General features: G+C 42.4%; 1 protein-coding gene and 1 long non-coding RNA gene across 2 annotated transcripts in view; one reads left to right on the top strand and one right to left on the bottom strand.

Moving 5' to 3' along the window:
* Positions 1 to 21,460, top strand: part of PLCB1 (phospholipase C beta 1) — a 404,497-nt gene that overhangs the window by 103,798 nt on the left and 279,239 nt on the right. Inside the window, exon 3 of the mRNA XM_059828429.1 lies at positions 8,523 to 8,591. Within this exon, the coding sequence (XP_059684412.1) occupies positions 8,523 to 8,591 (69 nt within the window). The remainder of the gene's footprint in view (positions 1 to 8,522; positions 8,592 to 21,460) is intronic.
* On the bottom strand, positions 11,199 to 15,518 carry LOC132319058 (uncharacterized). The gene is made up of 4 exons (XR_009484437.1): positions 15,494 to 15,518; positions 13,782 to 13,843; positions 13,609 to 13,692; positions 11,199 to 11,389 (listed from the first exon to the last, which is right to left on the bottom strand). It is a non-coding gene; the product is annotated as an uncharacterized LOC132319058 (long non-coding RNA).

Below are 21,460 nucleotides of genomic sequence, written 5' to 3'. Positions count from 1 at the left end.
TTCTCATTTTTTTCCTAATAGCCCAGTGCTTCATATAAACTGCAGACTATTTTCCCTGTACTAGAAAACATTGCTGTTCTTATGTCTCCAGGGATACATTGAGACTGAAAAGTTTTTGCTATCTTAATAATGCTCAGTTTGTGGCTTAATCTTATACAGGAGTGCTTGCTATAAGGGCCTTTCAGTAGGGATGTCATGTAACTTAGCACTTCAAGAAGAACCTGCAAGCAAAGAAACCTTGCAAAGTATTTGGAGCTTATTCCCAGAGCAGCTGAGTCAAATCATAAATACTAGTTCTTACCTTGTGGGTGCTGAGGTCCTCTGACTGTTTTTTAGTTAAGAACAGTTAATGACCACCTAGGTGAAGTTTAGCTCAGGTTCAAATTTGCAGATAATTAATTTTGGGTTGTAAGAAGTCATTCTGTTTAAGTGATTTTTGAAAAATTTCCATTCCCTGTGATACCAAACCCCTTGAAATTGTTTGCTTGGAGAAGATCAACCACCATCCAGTTACAGTTGATTGTAGCTGTGGTCACCTCACCAGGTGCTTTTACTAAGAGTGCTGGGAGAGCCACCTGGGGAGCCAGGTATAACGGGGTCCCAAGTGCATCACTCTCCTCCTTGTCTAATGAACCATATTTATTTACTTGCAGAAAGCAGAACAGGAGAGGCTGAGGAAGCAAGCCAGGGAGCTTCTCCGGAGAGGGCTGGCTGGGAACTCACTGGGCAGGTGGGATGGTGGGGGTCAAAGCCATACTCTGAATCAGACAAAGCACTAACCTTAACCATTCACTTGCCTGAATCGGGGCTGAATGCCACAAGTTGTAAAGAGGGCAAGTGTCTGCCTGGACTATTTGGTCAGAAACGCTAGTCCAGACCTAAGGCTCTCATGAGGTCAAAGCAATGTTTAAAACCATCCCTTCTTGTTGGCCAAGCTGCTGTGCTGTGTAAGAGGAGCACATCTACATTCTTCCTTCCATCTCCATCACTTCTTGCCTCAGGGGATGATTCCTAGCACGGTAGGTAGCAGAAGAAATGACAGAGCACCTCCACCAACTCCATGGGGAGATGTAGCGCTGATGATGACAAACAGCTCCCCACTTAAAATAATTCCCAAGAGAGAAAGGTCCAGGAGTTGAAATTCCCCTGTGTGTATGGTGAAACGTGCCCAGCCTTATGCTCTGAATGGGCCTGAAGTGCATGGGGCTGTGGTGTTTTTTCTGTCAGCATTTATTGGCCAGAAAGGAATAGCTTGAAAATAAGTGATTTCGAGTGAAGTAGTGGAGGCAGCAAAGTGTTTTCTGTCTCTCTTGCCCCTCAGGAACAGCTGTGCCTCTCGCTCTTCTTTTTCATTTTGGGTGCCGGGGTGGTGGATTTGGTTTGGGCTTTGGATTTTGTAATACAGATTTTTGGAAGGCAGAGAATTCAGGAATCACTTTAACCAAGTTTGAACACACAAGAAGTTTTAATAACCCTTTGGGAAGCCAATGGCTAATCTAGAAATACGTGTTCAGTTTAACCTGAGTATTTGTTCCGTTATTTGAATGCCTTGCAATTGCTTCTTCATAACCTCTTTGAGGAAAACATCACCTGCAAGGAGCTAGAAGAGGTCTGGTTGCTTTGGGCAGGTTGGTGAGCTACAGCATTACTATAATCATCTTCAATGGCTTGTTAAAAAGAGTAGGTGGGAAGGTAATAACGTATTTTGAATTTGTGAAGAACAACTTTATGCAGGAAACGACTTTGCTATTGTCAGGGAGAGTTTTACCACTGACTTCAGGGTGTACGTGCTACTGTGCTGCTTGCTTCTTGACACAGCAGGTAATTTTGATGCCTGATAATTGAATTGTGTGCTGCCAGGAGGAAACATGGAGACAGCTTCTTCAGGGACTGGCTTGCTCTAGTGGGATGCAGCTTATGAATTATATAACGGGACTTTCAGGGAAACACAGCGCTAGCTCCCATGAATGTCATTGACAGCCTTGCTATTTCTTCTTGTAGCTGTTGATGCAGGTTTCTGTTAAATCAACCTCACCAATCCTCCACAGTTTTCCTTTGGGATGAGGAGACAAATCACTGTGTTTCATTCAATTTATTCTTAATGATATTTCGTTCAATTTATTCTTAATGATAATGGGGAAAAATAGATGTGGTTTTAACAGGGCATTATATACGACATCCCCTAACTGTGAAAGCACCCTTTCTAAATGAGCACTAGATGTTCATTCTCACTGTGGAAAATGTCAGTCCTGGAGTAATCTGAGTGTGGCTGACTGATCAGCACGCTGTCAAAAATCTCTGAAACCTGAATGAGGTATATTCGATAAATGGTTGTAAATTGCTGAGTTTGCATATATATTTACTCTGAATCTATAGGGCCAGATACTTCTTTGGCATAACTTGTAATTGTTCCCGATCAGATTCAAATGTTGATCTTTGTATTTGCTTTCTAACATGTTGTAAGGAACATGTTGTTCTAACATGTCGTAAGGAAACTAGTCGCTTGTGGTTTTATTTTAAATAACACTTTTTAAATGCAGAATAAAAATAAAAGTAACCTAAAACTGCATAAATTTTTTGCTTCAAGAAATATATCATGCTTTCATGTTCAGAAAATGTTAAAATGGAGTCTTTTATGTTAGAGAAATGTGTCATTATGACTAACTATTCCCAATAGAAGATGTTCTTTAAGTCTCCGTTTGAAGTTTGTTTCAGCAAAATGGCCTTTTCCCTTTGAAAACTTTCCCCAGATGTTGCCATCCAGTAGCACTAAATGGTGCTTGTTTACAAAACTGGCTTAGTTTTTCGAAGTTTATTTTGCTAGCACTGCATCAGACAAACTTTGAAGGCAGTGTTGTGTCTTCTATTAGGTTGACTGGTAACATTTTTAAGAATTAGATAAGCTTTCAGGCACACAGTTTCCTTTTCAGAAACAGCAGATTTCAAAGCTAAGTGGAAAATGAGTTTTTAGAGTTTATTTAGCTGGGCATCAGTTAGACTGTATCCCTAAATGGCAATGGCTGCAGCAACATGACTGCGAGAATGCTGCCAGCAACTGTGGAGCACCGTACAGCAACACTTCATACAATGCAAGAAAAGAACATCCGACGAAAAGGGAGGTGGAAATGGAGGTTGAACAGACGCAGGTCAGAGCAATACATGACTACTTAGCCACACTGAGTACTTGAAGCAGAGTGGAATTATTTTTGTTAGGCATATAAGTGAAGTAATTAGATATCTGGACCACCTAACCCATGCAGCTGTTGTAATGCACACCCACTTTTCCTATGTCTCCTTGACATAGTTTTTGTGAAATTCTGTAGGACACTTGATCCCGCTCTCAGCCCGCCGTGCTGCCGATGGCTCTTCAGCAGAGCTCTCCAGTGGGATCAATAAGGAATCCTGCCTTGTAGCTGGGGTTACGTCACGAGCAAGTTCCCAAGACACTGTGATTCACTTGGCATCATTTTGGGCAGTTTAAAATAGGAGTGAGCCAGATCCTCAGCTGGTATAAATTGGTGTTGCTATATTAAATTCAGACGGGCCTAATTATGAGTGTTCAAGCAGTCACTGAGGGTTGCACAATCTATTGCTTTTGTGAGTGTGTGCTCACCCATAAAAGTGAGATTGCACAATCTAACCCTATATGAATGCGTCTCTGTCTCAGCTGCTAATTGAAAACAAACACGGTAGGATTAATAATTCACTTCTCCGGAATTTCTGTATTATAAATTATGGGGGGATCTACCAGTTGCATTAAGAAATGTTACTCTATTGCAAGATTAGTAAGTCCCAACAGCAATGACTGGAGGTCTCTAAACAGGGAAAAGTTGGACTTGCAGAGGTTTTTGATTGTTGTCGTGTTTGTTTTTTTTTTTTTCTTTCTCCAGTTGCTATGGCTTTCGTGCCTTGTGCAGCACAGAGTGCAGTTTCCAAGCCTGCCTGGAGGAAGTCAGTAGCAAAACTCCTGTTGACTTAAGCAGAGGAAGGCTTGGGCTGTTTTGCTGCACAAGAAATGGGGCATTTTTCTGTCCAGTACTTAAGTGTATTTTCCCTTTACAAAAGTCTGTCCACATTTTGCAATAGGGAAATAGGAAATTGTCTTTTCTTTCATTTGGGAGGAAGTTGCTCTCTGTCCTCTTAATTAGTTGTTTGAAAGATGAAAGCGAATGCCCAGGGGGCAGGGAATTCTAGGAGGTTTGGTATTTTTGAACCAAAGAACTTCTAAGAAATAGCACATTATGAATTCTGATTTATCCAAGCCCCAGTGAATGCTGCCCGCAGAGGCACTTACATGGATTCATAACCTGCTCTCATCTACTTAATTTAGAGCATAGGCTAGAGCATCTATCAGGCTATTGCTTCTGCTGACCTGAACATACATATAAAATGTATTTATGGAACCTGGACCATTCCTTTCTGATATCGGATGGTGGCTGAGACCTTGGACTTTATTTTTCCTGTGGCTTCCATAATTACCACCTAGGAGAGAATCCCCCCAAATTAAATGGTCTTCTCAAATAGGGATATAAAGGATTATAGGGATAGGATTATAAAACCTGCTTTCTATGTCAGAGAGGTAGCACAGCAAAGACGTAACAGTGCAGCAAGGCCATAAGATGGATGTTCAGGGGGTCAACCTTTCCTACAGCCGTGCCAACTGGTCTTGTCAAAGTAGCCCCACAAAACTCCACTCTTCCCCAGTTCTTCTTAGACTGTCCTTGCTAGGTCTTGGGTCCTCAGGCTGCCACATTTTCTGCAAGTGCCTTGGTGGCATGCAAACAGCTTGAAAGTAGTAGTGAAAACTCCAAAACAGCCCTATACCTCCTTATCCTCCTCCACCTGGGAGGATGCAGACCTGAGCAGGGCTGTTCAGGTTCCTTGTACTGTCCTTGGGGGTGCTAGTCGTTGCCGTTTCCTATTCTGTGTCTCTTTCTAATGTGTGTAATTCCATTTAAAAGGGTCTTTTTATGTTTGTGTTATGGGAGGTCTAGTTGCACTTCTGTAAGTGAATAAATGATTAATTCTGTTTGTTGTTCTTTTTTTTTTAAAGCTAAAATACCAGACCAATCCAACCAAAAAAACTTATGAAATCCAGTCTGTGTGTGGCTCAGCATCTTTGTTTAAGATCCATTTTTCTTCAGTGTCTTTCATTTCTCTCATGTGTTTGCTGTTAAAGCCCTTATTTTTAGTGCTTGTCAGTCCTTTCAGTTGGCAAAACCTTATTTTTACGACATGCTCTGTATGTGCCCCTAGCTTCTGTAGAACATTTCACAGTGGGCCTGAGACTGCTTTGGGGCGCGAGTATTATTTGTTGTGGTAAATATAACCCCTGGCCTCTCACCCTGAAGGCCACATTCTCGTCCCATAACAGCAAACCTGGGCACGTCCACCCTTGCTGAGTGTGTGGTCTGTAAATCTGAAGTGCCCCCGTCTCTGCTCCGCTCCGCACGTTTGCTCTGCGCTGTTTCTGCTGATGGACTTCAGCCTGTCTCTGCCCTGCCTTGGCTTCTCTTTGCTTGATGCTCACGGAGTATGCTGGCTCTTGGCCCTGGTTTTCTTTTCAATTTCTTGCCTTTTGTGCAGCGTTGTCTGGTCTCCTTCTCCCTGTAATTATGTCGTGGCTCTTCTGTTTCCCACCTTAGTTCTTGCTCTGAGTGTGATAAACCCGAATGTAGCTCTGCCATACTTCATTATTTTCACTTCTACCAGTGTATGAATGGCTGCATGCATTATCTCAAAGGTAAGCCCGCCAGTGTGCCATTTTCCTGTTTCTTTTAAAGTTGCACCTGCTGCCGTACCTGCACACATAGCTATCTTGTAGTGCTTCTTTGCCTCTTTTCACTCTGATTTAATTTTATTTATTTTTTCTGTGTTGAGCAGCAAGCTTGCCTTCTGCTGCTGGTATATCCCAGGTGGTAACGTGATGTAATCGGCAACGTCATGTTTCGTAAGAGCAGCCTGAGAGACTAACAGAGTCATTCCCTTCTCCCAACACTTCTTTAAAAGAAAAGGGAGGGGGAACATATTCTGTTTTAATTGACAAATAATATGTAGCATCTGCATGAGAACTAGGAGTGTCATGCTGCATTTTGAGATGCAAATGTGGCATGGACTAGATTTCAGAAGTAGTAAAATACGTGGAGTCACATTTGCACTACTCCAACATCTCTGGGACTCGAGACATAAATTCCACTGAGAGAGGAATTACATGAATGTGGGAATGTTATAAAACCCAGGGACAGATCTGTAGGTGGTAAAAATCAGTATTGCTTTTTCACCATTGCAACTATTTCCTCTTGGTGAGGAGCTGGCCTCATCCAGGCCCGCAGATCACTCATGTTTGGAGATGGAGAGCTAGGGCTCGCTGTCCTCAGCAATTTTTAGACGTTCCTTACGCAGTGGTCTCATTGAATAGTGAGAGAATACCCAGGCTTTGGTGCATTAAGGGCTTTTCTGCACTGAAGAGTATTGAGCTTTGCCCTAACTCCTGGTGTCAGTGTGCTCATGTCGGGCAGGATAAGGATCAATGTAGTTTAGATCTGGAAGTAAGATCTGCTTCAAACTGGACCGGAACGTTGGGTTCACAAACCATCAGGTGCTCTTGAGCTGGAACAGGGACAGCTGTACACGAGCTTTTACATACAGCGATCAGCCGTCCATGTGAGAGGCTGCAGCGCTGTCGGAAGAGTGCTTCTGTACACATGCCTTGTGTATTGGTGTAGTTTGGGTTATTTCCTGAGGAGGTTTACAAAATATCACCTCTTACGACCCTGCTTATGCTTCTTTCTAATCCCTGCAAGTTTTGATACCCTTGTCCTCTTTCAGGCAAGTAAGAGCAAAAAATAACTATCTCAAAAGTGCGTTTCCTCTAAACAGGCTAGATGAAGAGGGAAAATAATGCTCGTGTAAATTCAGCAGATACTATAACAGAAGAGAATTGGGATTGATATGTGGGACAAAGAGGAATGTTATGAATGTACAGTCGCATGAAGATTTGGTGGTAGAGCTTGCGTCTTAGTAGACAACAAAGACCTACCAGTGCTGTGCAGGAGTGGGTCCCTTAAAATGGAAAAGAAGTAAGGCTACAAAGGTACCCATGTCAAAATAACATGTCCATGGGAAAGTCTCTTTCTCTTCTCCTTAGAATTAAAAAAAAAAAAGAAAATAGTGGCTTTGTCCAGCACAGAGATTTCAAATTCTCCACACAGCATTTGCAATTACTGCTGGAAGGCTGAAATGCATTGAACTGGTGTAGCACTAATTGCGGTGTGGTCACACTCCTGCTGAAGTACTCTTAGACTATATTTAGTATGTAATTGGGCCATGCTAACATGGGCTATTAGTCCAAATGCTAGCGTAAATGAGGCGGACAGTATTAAGATGTGCTTTAGGATTGTCACATAATGCTAAATCACGTCACATGTTCTTGCCGTGTCACACAGGACAGTTGGTGTTGCTCCTGGGAAAAGCACACGTAATGCCACATGGATGTGCATGCTTGTGAGGGAGCCGGCAGTTGGGTATCACGCTGCTCTGGTCTCCCGCATCCTTCCTCCTTCCAAGTGCTCCCTGCCTGTAAATGTTAAGGCATCAAGAAAGAACCAATATGGCAACATCCAAAAATGCCCTGTTGCAGGATGAGATGGGAGAAAATTATGTTGGCTGAAGGTTATAATTTGCTGCGTGTTTGGAGAGAGGCAAATAGCCCGTGCTGATCCCGGAGTGGTGCGTGCACCGCACTGGGCTGGCGCTTGCAGGCGCACCCAGAGCACCGTGGGCTTGGCTCAGGCCCCATCCTTCCCGGCACCGGCAGGGAGGGTGGAGACCCAAGAGGCTATCAGTGAAAGGAGATTCTTCATGTTACACGTGTGTAGGGGAGGACAGGAATTTGCCTAACAGAAGCTGTCATCACATGCCAGTTTTGTTCCAAGTACGGCATGTGTTGTATAACCCACAACTCGAGAGTAACGTATGAACTATGAAATGCTTGTCAAAAGCACATGGTTTTGATTGAGCAGTAGTCACTGTGAAATTGTTGGAACCTGTTATCATTGTAGATATAACACTTCTTGGGTTTTATGAGCACTTTTCAAAATGTTCTGGCAATAATAAAGTAGGTTTTCTATTGCAGAGGCAGGGTTTTCTGTTTGTAATGTTGCCTTTTTCACACTGTGACTAGCATCAAAAAGCTTAAATTGTATTAAAAAAAAAAAACCACAGCAGCTGGCATTTAGTGATCCAAGAAACAAGCCTGACTCATATGGCTTCTCTATAGTGTATATGTCATAAGAGATATGCATGTTTTTAAGGAAAACAAGTAATGTGTTTAAGGTCTCAGTATTGCTATTAGAATAGCTTAGGTGCAACAGAGCACTCCTCAAAACTGTTCTCAGTTTGGACAGGCGTCATTGCAAACAGGCAAACCCCTGATAGATGTGGGAAGTAGGGCACTGTTTGTTAACACAACCAGGCTTTTTGACTAATGTAATAATTATCTGTGTTGCAATTTTTCCTTCTAGGAGACTGAGCTGCTAGATATCAGCCTTGTCAAAGATGCCAGATGCGGAAAACATGCCAGAGCTCCCAAGGTAGGAATTTTTGCTGTGAGCTTACATGTTACATTGATGACCTAGATAAAATAGAATGGGGATTGTATGCAAGAATTAAAAACCAGGTTCCCTAAGCTAATAAGAAGTACTTTGTCTTTTCTCCATTTAACACTGTCTCTGATGAGAAATGTTACGATTGTTGAGCTGTTGTCATTTGATGCTGTGTGTAAAATGCTGCTGGAAGCTCTGCTGGTAGTGAGGGAACAAAAATCAAAGTAAACTTACGCAAGTTCCTGGTTTCCCTGATGGCAAGGAGCTGATATTTGTTTAGGTCCATGTTGCGTTTTGTGCTGCCTGTTTTCCTCTTTCAGTGCCTCTTGAGGCAAGAAAGGTTTTTGGTTTTTTTTTTTCAACTGTCATCAGAGCGGTCAGGGTATCAGCTCCCTTAGGTCCGCTCTGATGTATTGCATACTCCTTTGCTGTCTCTAAAGACAGTAGGTTGTAGATATATGTTCTCTCTGGTGTTTTTGTTTGGACAGACACTACACATCAGAGAAAAAAACCAAAGCACTAGGCTCTGGAAGCAAGATAGTGCCTCGGGGAATCACAAGAGTGATAGGAAAAAAGGAAATCTCCTTAGGGGCCTGAAAGTATGGCCTTGCTACTTAGCTGCGGTTGAACCGGTGAGGTTGAAGCAGCCCAAAGGAATGCTTCTCCTACCCTCTTTTCAGGGGAGGAAAACGTCTGGGTCTGGATGGCCACAGCTCCCCTGGAGTCTCCTGCGGGGCTCCCTCTTCCTTGCACCCAGCCCTGGGCCAGGGCACGGCCCCTCCGGCTCCTCAGCCCCTTGAGAATAGACATTAGGAATGGAAAAGGTTATTTCTCTGTGCCAGAATGCAATTGTAGTTATCTGCGAACAGACTATTTAAATTTGGTTTTCAAAGCTTTCCATGTAGTGCTGGCAGCATTTTAAAGGCTGAGTTATAATTGAAATGCAACTGAAGTACTTTATGACATCCACATTAATACCAAATGAGTTCACCATGATTAATGGTTCTATGATGAATAGCAATAAAGTAGTAACAATGGCTAGAATGTTATTTTAAAATGCTACCCGCTTTACAGAGGACATTCATGTTCTTCTAACAAAATGTTTTTAGCTAAAATTTATGCATAGCTATTGCCTTGGTGACTTTTATTTATTAGGTTACATAAGGGCTGTTTTTGTTACAACATGTTATGGATTTGACAGCAGTGGCATGAGATGAAGGGTATGAGAAAATCCTGACTTTTAGGGTGGTGAGATGCACCACCTGTGTGAAATGAGTTTGCTTTTTCTCATTGATTTGTGTGTGGGCAGAATGAAAACGGCACCTGGGTTGGCTGTTGATGGGATCTTGCAAACGGTGTGAAACAAAACGCTCATTTTGGGGCCACTTGTGTCGGTTTTGCTTTGGTCCACGTCGTGGGGCTGAGCAAAGGAGTGTTGACTGCAGGTGAGCGAGCGTTACAGAAGCCCTGTTTGTGTCATGTCCACAGAAGATCTAAAACCCATATAGCAGCAGGAAGGCTTGGCTCTTAGTCAAGCAGTAGCAGCATGTGATTGCATAGAGGTTTCTAGTAAAAACCCTGCTATATTGTCTTAAGAGAGCAGCACCGCATATGTGTGATACTTGCCAAAGTTCCCAGCTTTTCAGAGGCTCTTTTCCACAGCTCTACTTCCAGGTGGGAGCAACCTTTGCTCTCAGGTGAGCATAAATAATGAACTATGGTTAGGGGTAGTTTGTGTGTGGGAAAGCAAGCGTCCCTCTTGTAGCGTGCAAAGAAGTCCTTCACAATCTGTTCGCTGCATGGTAAAAGCGTGATGCACATGATGATTATGTTGTGATGATGAGTCTGAGCTGTATCCAGCAGAATGGCTCTGGGGTAGTTTACTGGTACCTGCAGAGCCTCGTGCCCTGTATGTAACACAGCCTACGGTATAAGCTGCAGACATGGAACAGAGTTTAGCTGTCTCGGCAACAAATACTTCTTACTGCCGTGGTACCACTTAACACAGGTTTATTAGCTGTCCCAGAAGTTAATCTCTTATGATCTGGTGGGATCATCATTGACTTCAGAACTTGCTTCCTGTAGTAGCCTTGCCAGATGGAAAGGACAACATGCTGTTGTGCATTGATGCGTCTTTCACTGTAAAACAAGAGATTTAGGTGATTTTTCTCTTTGTTCCCCTGCCACCCCTCCCTCTGCCCATAGTCTTGGACAATTTTTACACTGCGTTAGCGGACTTCTGCCAGTTTATGCAAATTTTTTAATCTACTTTCTATTTTCAGAATTCTAAGAATGGATTTCATCTGCGGGTTGTCATTAAAAACTTAAGAAGTTAATGGGAATCTTCAAACCTCATTTAGTGTATTTCTGATCTAGTGCTACCTTTTGATAGAAATAAGTGTCATCTTTTATAAGCCTTGACTTTTCTATTAAACATAAAAAATGTAATTCATTTTCTTTTTTATGGTAAACTAAATTTCAGCGTGATTAACGACACTCATAGTAAGCTACCCAAAGCCGTTAGGTGTGCTGCTATAGAAGACCATCAGCAAGTAATGATTTTAGAGGACTATAAGCAGTCATAGTTACCAAAAAACTCTTTCTTCCCCATCACCATCTGGAATACACACTTCTTCCCCATATGCTGCCATATCCACCAGCGGGGACGTTTCTTTGGTAGCTTAATTAATCTGCCAAGCTCTTGGTCTTTTTGATGGCTAGAAACAGAGTCTGTTCTCATGCTGCATTAAGTTTACCTTCTGTACAGCCATCGGCATTCTTAATTTCTGAAAAAGAGAGAGAAACAGTTAGTTTCAGTTAGTTTCTCTTTCAGCCTTGTTGGCTGATATTTGCTCTTCACAGTATTTTCCATAAGTCCAGACACATGTATTTTGTGATTGTTCTTGCGTGTTTGTTGTTGCATCTTCTTGTCATTATCATAAGAAAAAAACCCCTTTTTCATTCTGGAGTTTTCATCGATGAAGGATAAACAGCCAAATGCTTTGTGTTTATTTAGAAGGCATTGTAGTCTTTTTGTATTATGCTATTTCACAGTGTCCCTAAATTTATTGAAAATGTGTTAACATTTTCCTCCAGTGATTAAGTCCAAGCTATGGATTGTCTTCCATAATGCTTTGGCTAAGTGGGCATAGTCTGTGCTCCGGAGAAAGGCAGTATTAGGCACGCTTATGTTTTGTATTACTCCCTAGGTCATAGCACGTGTAAAAAAGGGTAACAGTAGACTCCGAAAACAGGATACATAAATGCACTTATGCTACTGTACACTTTTCACAAGCTCAGAGCTTTTTCTTTCTGGGTTTCTCATCCAGGAGGTCTGGTTCCTTTCTCCAGTCCCTATTAAGTTTAGCCTCAAAAGTTCCCTTGCCAGCACAAAAGTGCGTCTCTCATCCTACAGTCGTCACATTAAGGTAGCATGAGGAATGAGCTGAGCTCTCCTCAAAGCTCGTATGTTAGCACTAGGTTGCAGCTATGCAGGTGATCAGCTCTGCTTGGCACTTCTTCTGCAAAACTGCTTCTTCTCCAGCTGTGACGGCTGTTAGAGTCTCTTGAAACCTCTCCTGTTCTTCCCGTACCCTGGAGACTTAAGAGCAGTGCACCAACACTATTCCTGGTCATGACAGCAGTGTATGGGAGTAAAGTATGCTCAGAAAGGCATCTGTAAAAGAAAGACCTTCCTGAGCAGACCTCAGGAATAGTTACCCAGAAGACCTGACTGAAACTACGTAGAATAGCTCAGCACAAGACCACGGTCCTAGAGCCAAGGTCATAGTTATGTCAGCTGGTGGTAATTATTATCTGTGTTCTCACACTTCGGGGTACTGTGATGAATTTGTGGCTGTCCCTGAGAAGCGCTGTTACCATGTGGATGGTGTGAAGCCTACAGCCTCACCTCAGTTCCTGTGGGTGTAAGAGTGGCTTTGTGTTTATCCTTCTAGGAAACTCAAAACTTTTTTTCATCCATGTCATTGTCCACCAATTCTTCCAAATGGTGCTCAAGGCTGGGAAGATGAGACAAATTCAGACGACTTGCACAAGTCTCTGTCCTGCTTTGGGTGCCTAATGGCACCCAAAAGGGATTTGTAGATTTTAGGGGGTTAGGTAGACCCTCTGGGTCTTGGGCAGAAAGTCAGGATGGTTTTACAGCAAAGGAAGCAGGGCACAAAGATTAAAGGTTAGATCAGTGTTTGTTTAGGCATCTGAAAATAAGCCTGTATGTCTTTCATAGGAACTTAAGTTTCTAATGAAGTAGAATCCCATCTTTGGTGGGTACCAAACCACTTGATGCTTGGGGGATGAGAACATCGTCCTCCGCCCCCAAAGCAGTAAGTAGTATACTCAAATGACCCCTATGTTACTGAGAAGCTTCAGCATTGCCTTCATTTTCCACATTGTCAGGGATGAGTCCTTCTGTCTTCAGCTGCTATTTTCAGAAATGCTAACAGTTTTTCGTCTCAATGCAATACACATGCAAAGGCTTATTCTTTGGAGTAAGGGCAAATCTCAGGCAGCACAGAGCACTGCAGCAGATATCTAAATGAGAATAAAAATGGAAGTAATGTTCTGAAGAGAACAAGAAAAGACTTAGTAATTGTGTATGTTAGGAGAAAGTGCCTGAATTCAAAATACAATGAAATTTATACAGAAGTGAGGGAATTATAAGATGATTATCAGGACTTTGCCTTTTTAGTAAGCATTAGAATCATTTAGGAAGGGAGCAGGAGAAATTTTGAGAACAGGAGATTAATACGCAGTTCATTGCTTCCTTCGGAAGACGTGACTGCCCATAAATTCAGCGCAGCCTTTTTGAAGCGTGGCATGCCTTTTCTCACAGCTTTCAGGGACTCAGAGCTGCCGCCGGTGTCAGCAAGGGTGCAGCGTCAGGATGCTCAGGGTTTGCATTGTTTGTATTTTGAAATGCCGAAGGAATGTGAAAATCATTAGTTGCGATGAAGCAATTATTTATTTCCTTCTATTTGCACATTACCTGGTAGCACTCTCTCGAGCTTTGTTTTGATGTGCAGGCTAACAAAGAGACGTATTTTTCCCTTGTAAAGTTTAGCGAAGAGGTCTGCAAAATAAAATAACACAATGAGCAGTGAAGAGAAACATACGCTTTTGTACAATGAGGCATAGAAATAGCTCTGAATATTCACATACCTTCTGTGAAGCGTGGAAGTGCCACTCAAAAGAGCGTCCATGTTCTTCAAAGGGACACATAGCTAAAAATGTCACACAGCAGTAAATACTGGTGAAAGGTTAGGTGTGAAAATTTGGCAGCTGCAAGCATGCTCGCAGGACTAGGGAAGTCACACTTCTTACCATCTTATATTTATTTAGCCAATAACAGTTTCTATGGAAACTAAAATCTTAATGCAACTGTATAAGTGTTTTTAGTAGCAAGAAATATCAGGGTGAGTTGGCAGGAAGAAGGAAATAACCCCATGGCAAATGTTCATATTGAAAACTTTTGATGCATTTGATCAGTCTGTTTTCCCATAAATCATTCAGCAGGAAATGAATTTCTTTAAATGACATATGCTATGGAACTTGTAGGAGAGGAAATTATGAATGACAGAATCACTCTAATGCCAAAATGTTTATAGAGCGTAGTCCCCAATTTTAAAAACACTCGCAGCTCCCCTGCCCCAAATTTTCTCACTTTAACGGGAAAGCTCTACAGAGAAAAATAAGTAAGCTTTCTTAATGTCAGAAATTTGCCAAGACCTCAACTACTATTAATATCATCACCAGCCTCTCTACTCAAATAGAGTGAGATGATTTCAGGGGTATCTCAGCTGTAATTTGAAAAATACATGCTTCTTCCTCACTGCAGAGGGTTTGCTGGTTTCTAACACATCTGTAGAGAAAAAACATCATTTCATAAACTAGACAGGCTCAAAAACTAAAACTAACAAGGAAAGTCTAAATAATTATTTAACTGAAAATCTGGTGATTTTCAAGGAAATGATGATGTACAAGTCTATTTGAATTGTCAGAGCTATTAAGACTGTTGTCTTCTGTGTCTGCACTCCATTGCACGGACTTAGAATCAGTAGGATTTTACTGACATTGGAGTAAAATTTATGCAGAGAAGCAGAAAGTAAGACTGCTGTCTGTTAGTTGTTAAAAATCTCCTATTTCTTCCTTCGTTTTCTAACTTACTGCCTGAATTTGCAAATGCAGGTGGAGAACTTCTTGTGAACCCACTCAAAGCACACATACGCAAGTAAATAAATCGCAGGTAACGCTTGGTTGATTTGCCTCCGAATAAGGCTCTAACTTCTAATTTACGAGTCCAATGACAAGAGCCTGTCAGAATAAACCTAATTCAATCACTTGATTTCCTTATGGTATCTGAACTTACATTTTTGCTGGCAGCCCCTGATTTTTATGGTCAGGTTGTTTGTTTTTCTTTTATCAGGAGAACAAAAGAGGCCTCTCTCACTTCTGAAATATTTGAAAGCCTGGCAGTTATTCATTTCTTTATGATAAAGTCTGTGCTGGGACAATTGGGTTGTATTTAAAAACCACCCTGATCAGACTGCATGTGGGAAATGGCAGAAAGATTTTTATTCTTTTTTTCTTTTTCATCCACTCAGTAAATTCCCTGAAAAAGTCAGCTGCCTACATGGGTTGCACAGGAGAGCAGCAAGCCTGCCCTTTGCAGCACTGACTTCTGTCACTCTGCCTGTCTCAAATGCTGCTATTGCTGTTATTTTTATCTGCTGATAAATGCATGTTGCTTTCCCTTCAACAACCTTGGTGCTAAATTAGAAACTCTAATGTAAATTATGCCTAAGCAATGTTCTATTTCTGCCAAAAAGAAATAAAAATGGAATATGCACGCAACTCACCTTCTTCCCACTCACCTTAGGGATAACAGTGACATCCTCGAACATCCCCTCCAATTTGTTTGTTCTACATGACTGCTTTTTTTCGTAATAATGATTAAATTACATAAACATTTTCTTTAGGTTGAGTTTTACTTTATTAAGGAAGGTTAAGATTAATTTCTCTGGATGATGCTTGACCAGTGTTCATGCAGTCGCAGTTGTAAGGGCGGGGAAATGGAAGTAGCTGAAACGCTGGGCAGAGCGTGGGAGCCGTGGTCGCTGTGAGAGCGAGGGAGTTTTGCCTTGGGCCCTCCTGGGGGGTGAGCCTCACTCCGCCCTTCTCTGCCCGCTTCCCTGCAGCTCGCCCTTCTCTGCCCGCTTCCCTGCAGCTTGGCGTCGCCTCTCTTCACCAGGCTGAACAGGCTCCTAATGGCACCCAGCATCTTCCGCTCTGCCAGATCTTCCCCACCAGTGAAGACTTATTTCAGAAACGCTCTCCCTAGTGCCCACAGTAAAATGCTGCTGCTTATTCAGGAGAGAAGGCAAGTTTCTGTATGGCTAGGGTGCTTTTGAGTTTTTCTTTGCTTGTGTTTAAATCTGTTGAAAGTTAACCTCTTTGGGGAAGAGCCTCATCTCCAAAGATAAAGCTGATAGTGCTGCTATCCAGGGAGCAGGGAGAGCAGGTCATCATTTCTCCACCACCTGGAGACATGTCACCATCACAAACATTACTCATGCTAGTCTGGAAGCAAAGCAAAGCTTCCTGAAAGCACAAACGAAGCCTGGGGCGTTAAGTAGCAGCACAGGAGCCATTTTCTTTCTGCTTCATCGGGTCGCAAGTCGTGTCTCAAACACGGTGGCTTGCTTAGTGGAGTGGATGAGCACAAGTGCTTTGCACCTGCGCTCTGAAGCCTGCAGAGATCCCTCGCCTGCTTCCGAGTGCGGTTCACTTGGCTGCTCATGCCTGAGGCTGAGGCCACCTCCGAGACGATCGGCATCCTGATGCACCACCAGAACGGCCCAAGTTGGTGAAGGTGATTTTATTTACAACCCTCTAATCCTTAGGGAACTGATACCTTCTCAGAAGCTTGCCATACACTGTATAACTCAGCTGTCTGAGTAGTTCATTGGTTTCCCTATTTACTAACATTCAGGGTATGGTAGAAAGCACAGGGTTTTGTCCAAGGCTTTCGCTATGAATCATTGCCAAAAAAAGATTTGATTATTTTTTTTTCTGCTCACTGATGGTTTCAGTTAGCTTTCTGTGCTGCTTGGTTTTATGGTTTTCTTTGTTATATTTATAAAAGATACATCTTTTTTGTTTGTATACTTTCACACCAAAGTACACAGTACAAAGTATGTAACAAGAAATTCTGTATTTTAAGAAGCACAAAGGCATTTTATAAATGTGATTTTAAAACGTGACATTTAAATTTGAAAAGGTAGACACTGCTCAATTAAGTATGTGATATTTGAGTTGCTGAGAACACCAGAGAGTATCAGTAAAGCTGTGCTTTAAATGCTACTGCTGAAGATGCTTTTGAATAAACCTGTGTACATCCTTTTTTTCTTTTTCCTTTTTTCTCTTTAGTATGACTGTTTGTGTGATTTTTGAAGAGAGATTGACAGAGACAGCTTTGTGTGCTCTCAGGCACACATAATACTCCAAAACTCTTTTAAATCCATCCATAAGGCACTCTCGTGAGCTTTCAGACTGCGGCGGTAGGGGATTAAAGCAGCACACTGGAGGGCGGGGACTCATCACTTAACGGAGCATGTGCTTCATGCAGATGTGAAGTTCAGTGCTATGGCAGTATTTCCTGTGATAGCATAGTTGATTGTAATCACCTCTGTGCTGTTTCAGCTTGAAGGTTTAAATTCCAATTCTTGCCTTTCCCTGCTGCAGGATCAGCCTTGCAGGAGGAGAGGCGGGTTGTGAAGTGGCATCTCTTGGCTGGTAGGTCCCACTTCTGGTGAGCCTCGTGGTTGCTGCCGTCCACAGCCATCGCCTGTGCGCTTGGGTGCGATGGTGGGGAGCTGTCACCAGCTCACCTTGGTGACAAGGCTGTATCCGGTGTCAGCAGCCTTTTCACTTGTGTGGCTGATCAGTAATACAGGACATGGATGTCTTATTCCTGCCTTCACAGCTAATAACACTGATGAGATGAGACCGCAGCTGGGACAGCCTGTCCAGCAGCAGCTATCACAAACCCACACCCACTGTCAGGCGTGATAAAGCTCAGTCGAATCTGATAAACGGCATTTTTACAGTGGCTGGCACACAATTTCAAAATTGTTGGGACAATGTGAAGTTATTCTGGAGGTGCTTTTTGTGATGCTAAGATGTTAATATTGCCTATGAATGTCCTATATTATCTGTTTGTTATCTTCCGCCCTCTGTGTTCGTATCCACTTGTTACCTTTTGACTTGCACTAAGATCATGAAGATTTGGGAAAGTACAGTCCTTTTTTTCCAGTGTTGGTACAGTATCTAAAAGAGCAAAGTCCCGTTTCATAAGTAGGGTTCCTACGTGCAATACTAATACAAAAACTAATAAGTAAAATGTTGCTTTCCATAAAGATAAGAAATGCTGCATTCAGCCTCTGTCATGAACGCCCAGTTTGGAAAGAATTTCAAATTTTTTCATTGGGAAATGTAAAGGCACTAAATAACTGAGTCATACTAGTCTCTCCTTCTCAGCAGTAATCTCCATCTAGAAATATTTCATAAATATTAAAGTATGCATTTTAGCAGTAGTGTGTAGCTGTGTATCCAGAGAGAGATCTGATGGCAGTGCAATACCCTCAAGCTTCAAATGTAGAATCAACAGGCTCAAGTGAAAATACCACAGCAGAAACATTTTTATGCAATGGTTCAGAACAAATGATTTAAATTTCCCAGTTTTATTGTAATCCAGCTTGGTGATTTTGCATGGCATCTGTATCTTGTAAATAACTGGTCAAAGAAAACTGCTGCGTTTTATTTAGCTGCAAAGGTTTGATGTATTTTTTTATCATCCATCTCTGTGGAACTGAGCAAAACCTTTTAGGTTTAGGAAAGAGACCACTGCAAAGCATTAGAGCAAAAGGATTAGGTGTAGATCCCAAGTGACCATTGGTGACAGAGATGCCAGTTTGTTCACAACCGGGTGAACGTGCCCCCCTACTCAGCTCTGCAGGCAAAAGCATTTTATGGGCGACGGGACGGCAGAGTGCTGAATAGCCAAGGAGGAGCGGAGGGTGATCGGCATTGGTAAGTCGTTATCCGGGTTGGATGGGGCCGCCTGTGTGCTGCAGCGGATGTCAAACCCTGTCTGGAAACCCTCAGGCAAATGGCAGGAATTGAGCAATTTGTGATTGAGTTTAAATAAGTATAAACTGTCTTTGGTCAGAGCTTGTAACTCAAGAGGTTTGGTTTTGAGATTTACAGGAGTCATTAAAAAAAGTTTTCTTTAATACTGAAGTTATTTAAGCTTGCTTAAACTCCATTAGAACAGCTTCCAGCTTCGAAGTTCGTTATCTTCCATATCACAGTAGCACTTTCCCAGTCTCTCTGCTAAGCACATTTGGCTGTAAAACTGCACATTCGCCTAATGTTTGTTAATCCCTACTTGTATGCTGTCCAGTACAGATGTCTAAGAAAAACTGATGGGAAGAAACTTGGCTCTCCAAGCTAAAACTTTGATCACAAAATAATTACAGCCCCTGCCATAAATAATCCTTGTTTCATCACTGTGGCTTTTCAGGGTGTTTGCTTGTGTCCCAAGGCACGTCTGTGCTGGTCGGACACCCCAGCCGCACCAATGACGTGATGTCCGCAGCAGATGTACTGCTGTGCCTTGTAGTGACACAGGTGTCCTGCCGAGAGACCTCTGCCAGTATCGCAGGGAAGCATTTTATTAGGAATGTGCAAGTGGGACTTAGAAGAGTCAGCTACAGATAAGGAAGTAATGGGAGCAAATGGAAATAGCCAAGGGTCTGTGTGCACTATAAAGCAGCAGGAAACTATGGCTATTTCCAGTGTAATAATACCAGTATATTCATGTTAAATCCACGTTACCATTTCTCCAAAGTGTCAAGTAGAAATGAGACTGTTTTCTTTTGCTCTAGTCTGCTGTGGATGTATAGGAAGGTAGAGGCAAGTGCATCCAAACATCCAACAGGGTTTTTTTGTACAGTAGGATATTTCTGAAAACAAACCAAGCCAAACCCCATTCCTTTTCGATTATAAATAGGATTATGCTACCAAGTAAGGCATGTGAATGCTTAATTTTTAAATAAATCCTGGGTAGTATTTTTGTGGTGATAACAAAAAACCTTATAGCTGTATTGAGCGCGAGTTGCCTGTCTCTGGCTTTCTCAGCTCCATCGCCTCCCAGCCTAATCCTAGTTAAATAAACAAAACTATCAGCTGTTGCTGCTAGGGAGGGAGTTCAGACGTTGCTGCTAGGGAGGGAGTTCAGACACTCTGTTCCACTCCTGGGGTGTTAATGAGCCATCCGCAGGGATGTTCCTGAAAAATGGGTGGCATGGCGACACACGCTGGTACACAGGCATGTGCACGTGGGAGCAAAATGGTTATCTGTATGTCGGTGCTAAAAGAACGTTTTCTGAGGGCCAAAGGTTTGCTTAATGCATTTTTCAACCCTTGGTGATTTGCTGGAGTAAACTGTAGTGTATTCCTGGTAAAGACTGCTGTGTGTTAAGATTGATACACAGTTACACCTGATTTAGCAAGGTTTTTCTGGCTATCAACTGGATGGTGGATACATCCTTCCCAAGGAGAAGCATTTCTACCACTACGAACTTGAATGGGTAGAATTGCCGTAGCCCATCCTTGATATGGCTGATCTGCAGTAGCGGTGCATACGGACAGAATTAGGGGCTGTTTTCTGCATGTGAGTGGCCTTTTGTATGGTTATTAGTGCTGTAAGTGTTCAATGTCCTTCATATTTTGTCTTTTGAAGATAAAAATCAGGTCTTTGTTCCTCTGGAGAAGATCGATCTGCTGAGAAATCCCATGCACGGACCAATGTGTCATTCCTGTTGTACAGAAATCATCATACAGGATGTGTAAGAAAGTAGGCGAAGTACATGTTTCCAGAACTTACCCGCTCGTGAGTATGAACTTGAGTTCATACCCCTGAAGTGTGGATTGAATTATTAACCAGCCTAAAATTTCAAGGATTTTGCTGAAATACTGACCATGTACCAGTGCTCTGGGATTGTGGCGTGTTCTAGAGAGTGAGCAGAAAGGGCAGACTGAATGCTGATCTTACACCAAGGTTCAGCGTAGCTCTATTTTTAGTTACTGGAACGATCTTCATTGAATCCCCAAACAAAGCAGAAAAAACCCGAGTGTGTAATTGTAAATTACAGCAATCTATTACAGTCCACGTTCGCTCTTTTAAAGGCAGATTCCATGTGGCTTAGGTTTGTGAGCTTGTGAGTTACAGTGTTTAACTTGGAGGATTTGGATAAAAACCCAATTACTTTACTTCGGAGAAGAAACACCCTTGGCTGGGAGTTCTTGGGGAGTTCTTGGCTGTGGTATTTTGCAGTATCCAGTTTCTTTGTTGTCTTTTGGCATTAGAATGAACTTGCAAATGTGCAATTTAGAAACAGGCCTAGGTGGTAGCTGATATTTTTCCACCCTGTTGTGCACTGCCTCTGCATCTGGGTTCATTCCCATCAAGGGACACTGGTTTCCAGATGCTAGACTTCCAATGGTGGTTAATCACCATAACACTCGTTAAAAGAACATGTCTTTTCCTTATTATTTCCAGGAGGAATCCTAAAACAAGTGTCAGTATAACTTGCAAACACTAACATCATAATCTGGGTTATTTGAATTCTGCCTTATCTACAGTAGTCGGTACCTGCGCTGAAGGGCAGACGTGATGTGCAGGCAGAAAGGTGAGCTGCTGGGGTTAGGTCCTTTCCAGCAAGCCATGAATCTGGCAAGGTTTGGCAATATGTAGGGGCTTTGGGTCTGGAATTTTT

This window comes from Gavia stellata, chromosome 23, assembly GCF_030936135.1.
Source record: "Gavia stellata isolate bGavSte3 chromosome 23, bGavSte3.hap2, whole genome shotgun sequence".
NCBI lineage: Eukaryota > Metazoa > Chordata > Aves > Gaviiformes > Gaviidae > Gavia > Gavia stellata.
This window is presented reverse-complemented; position numbering and strand designations above follow the sequence as displayed.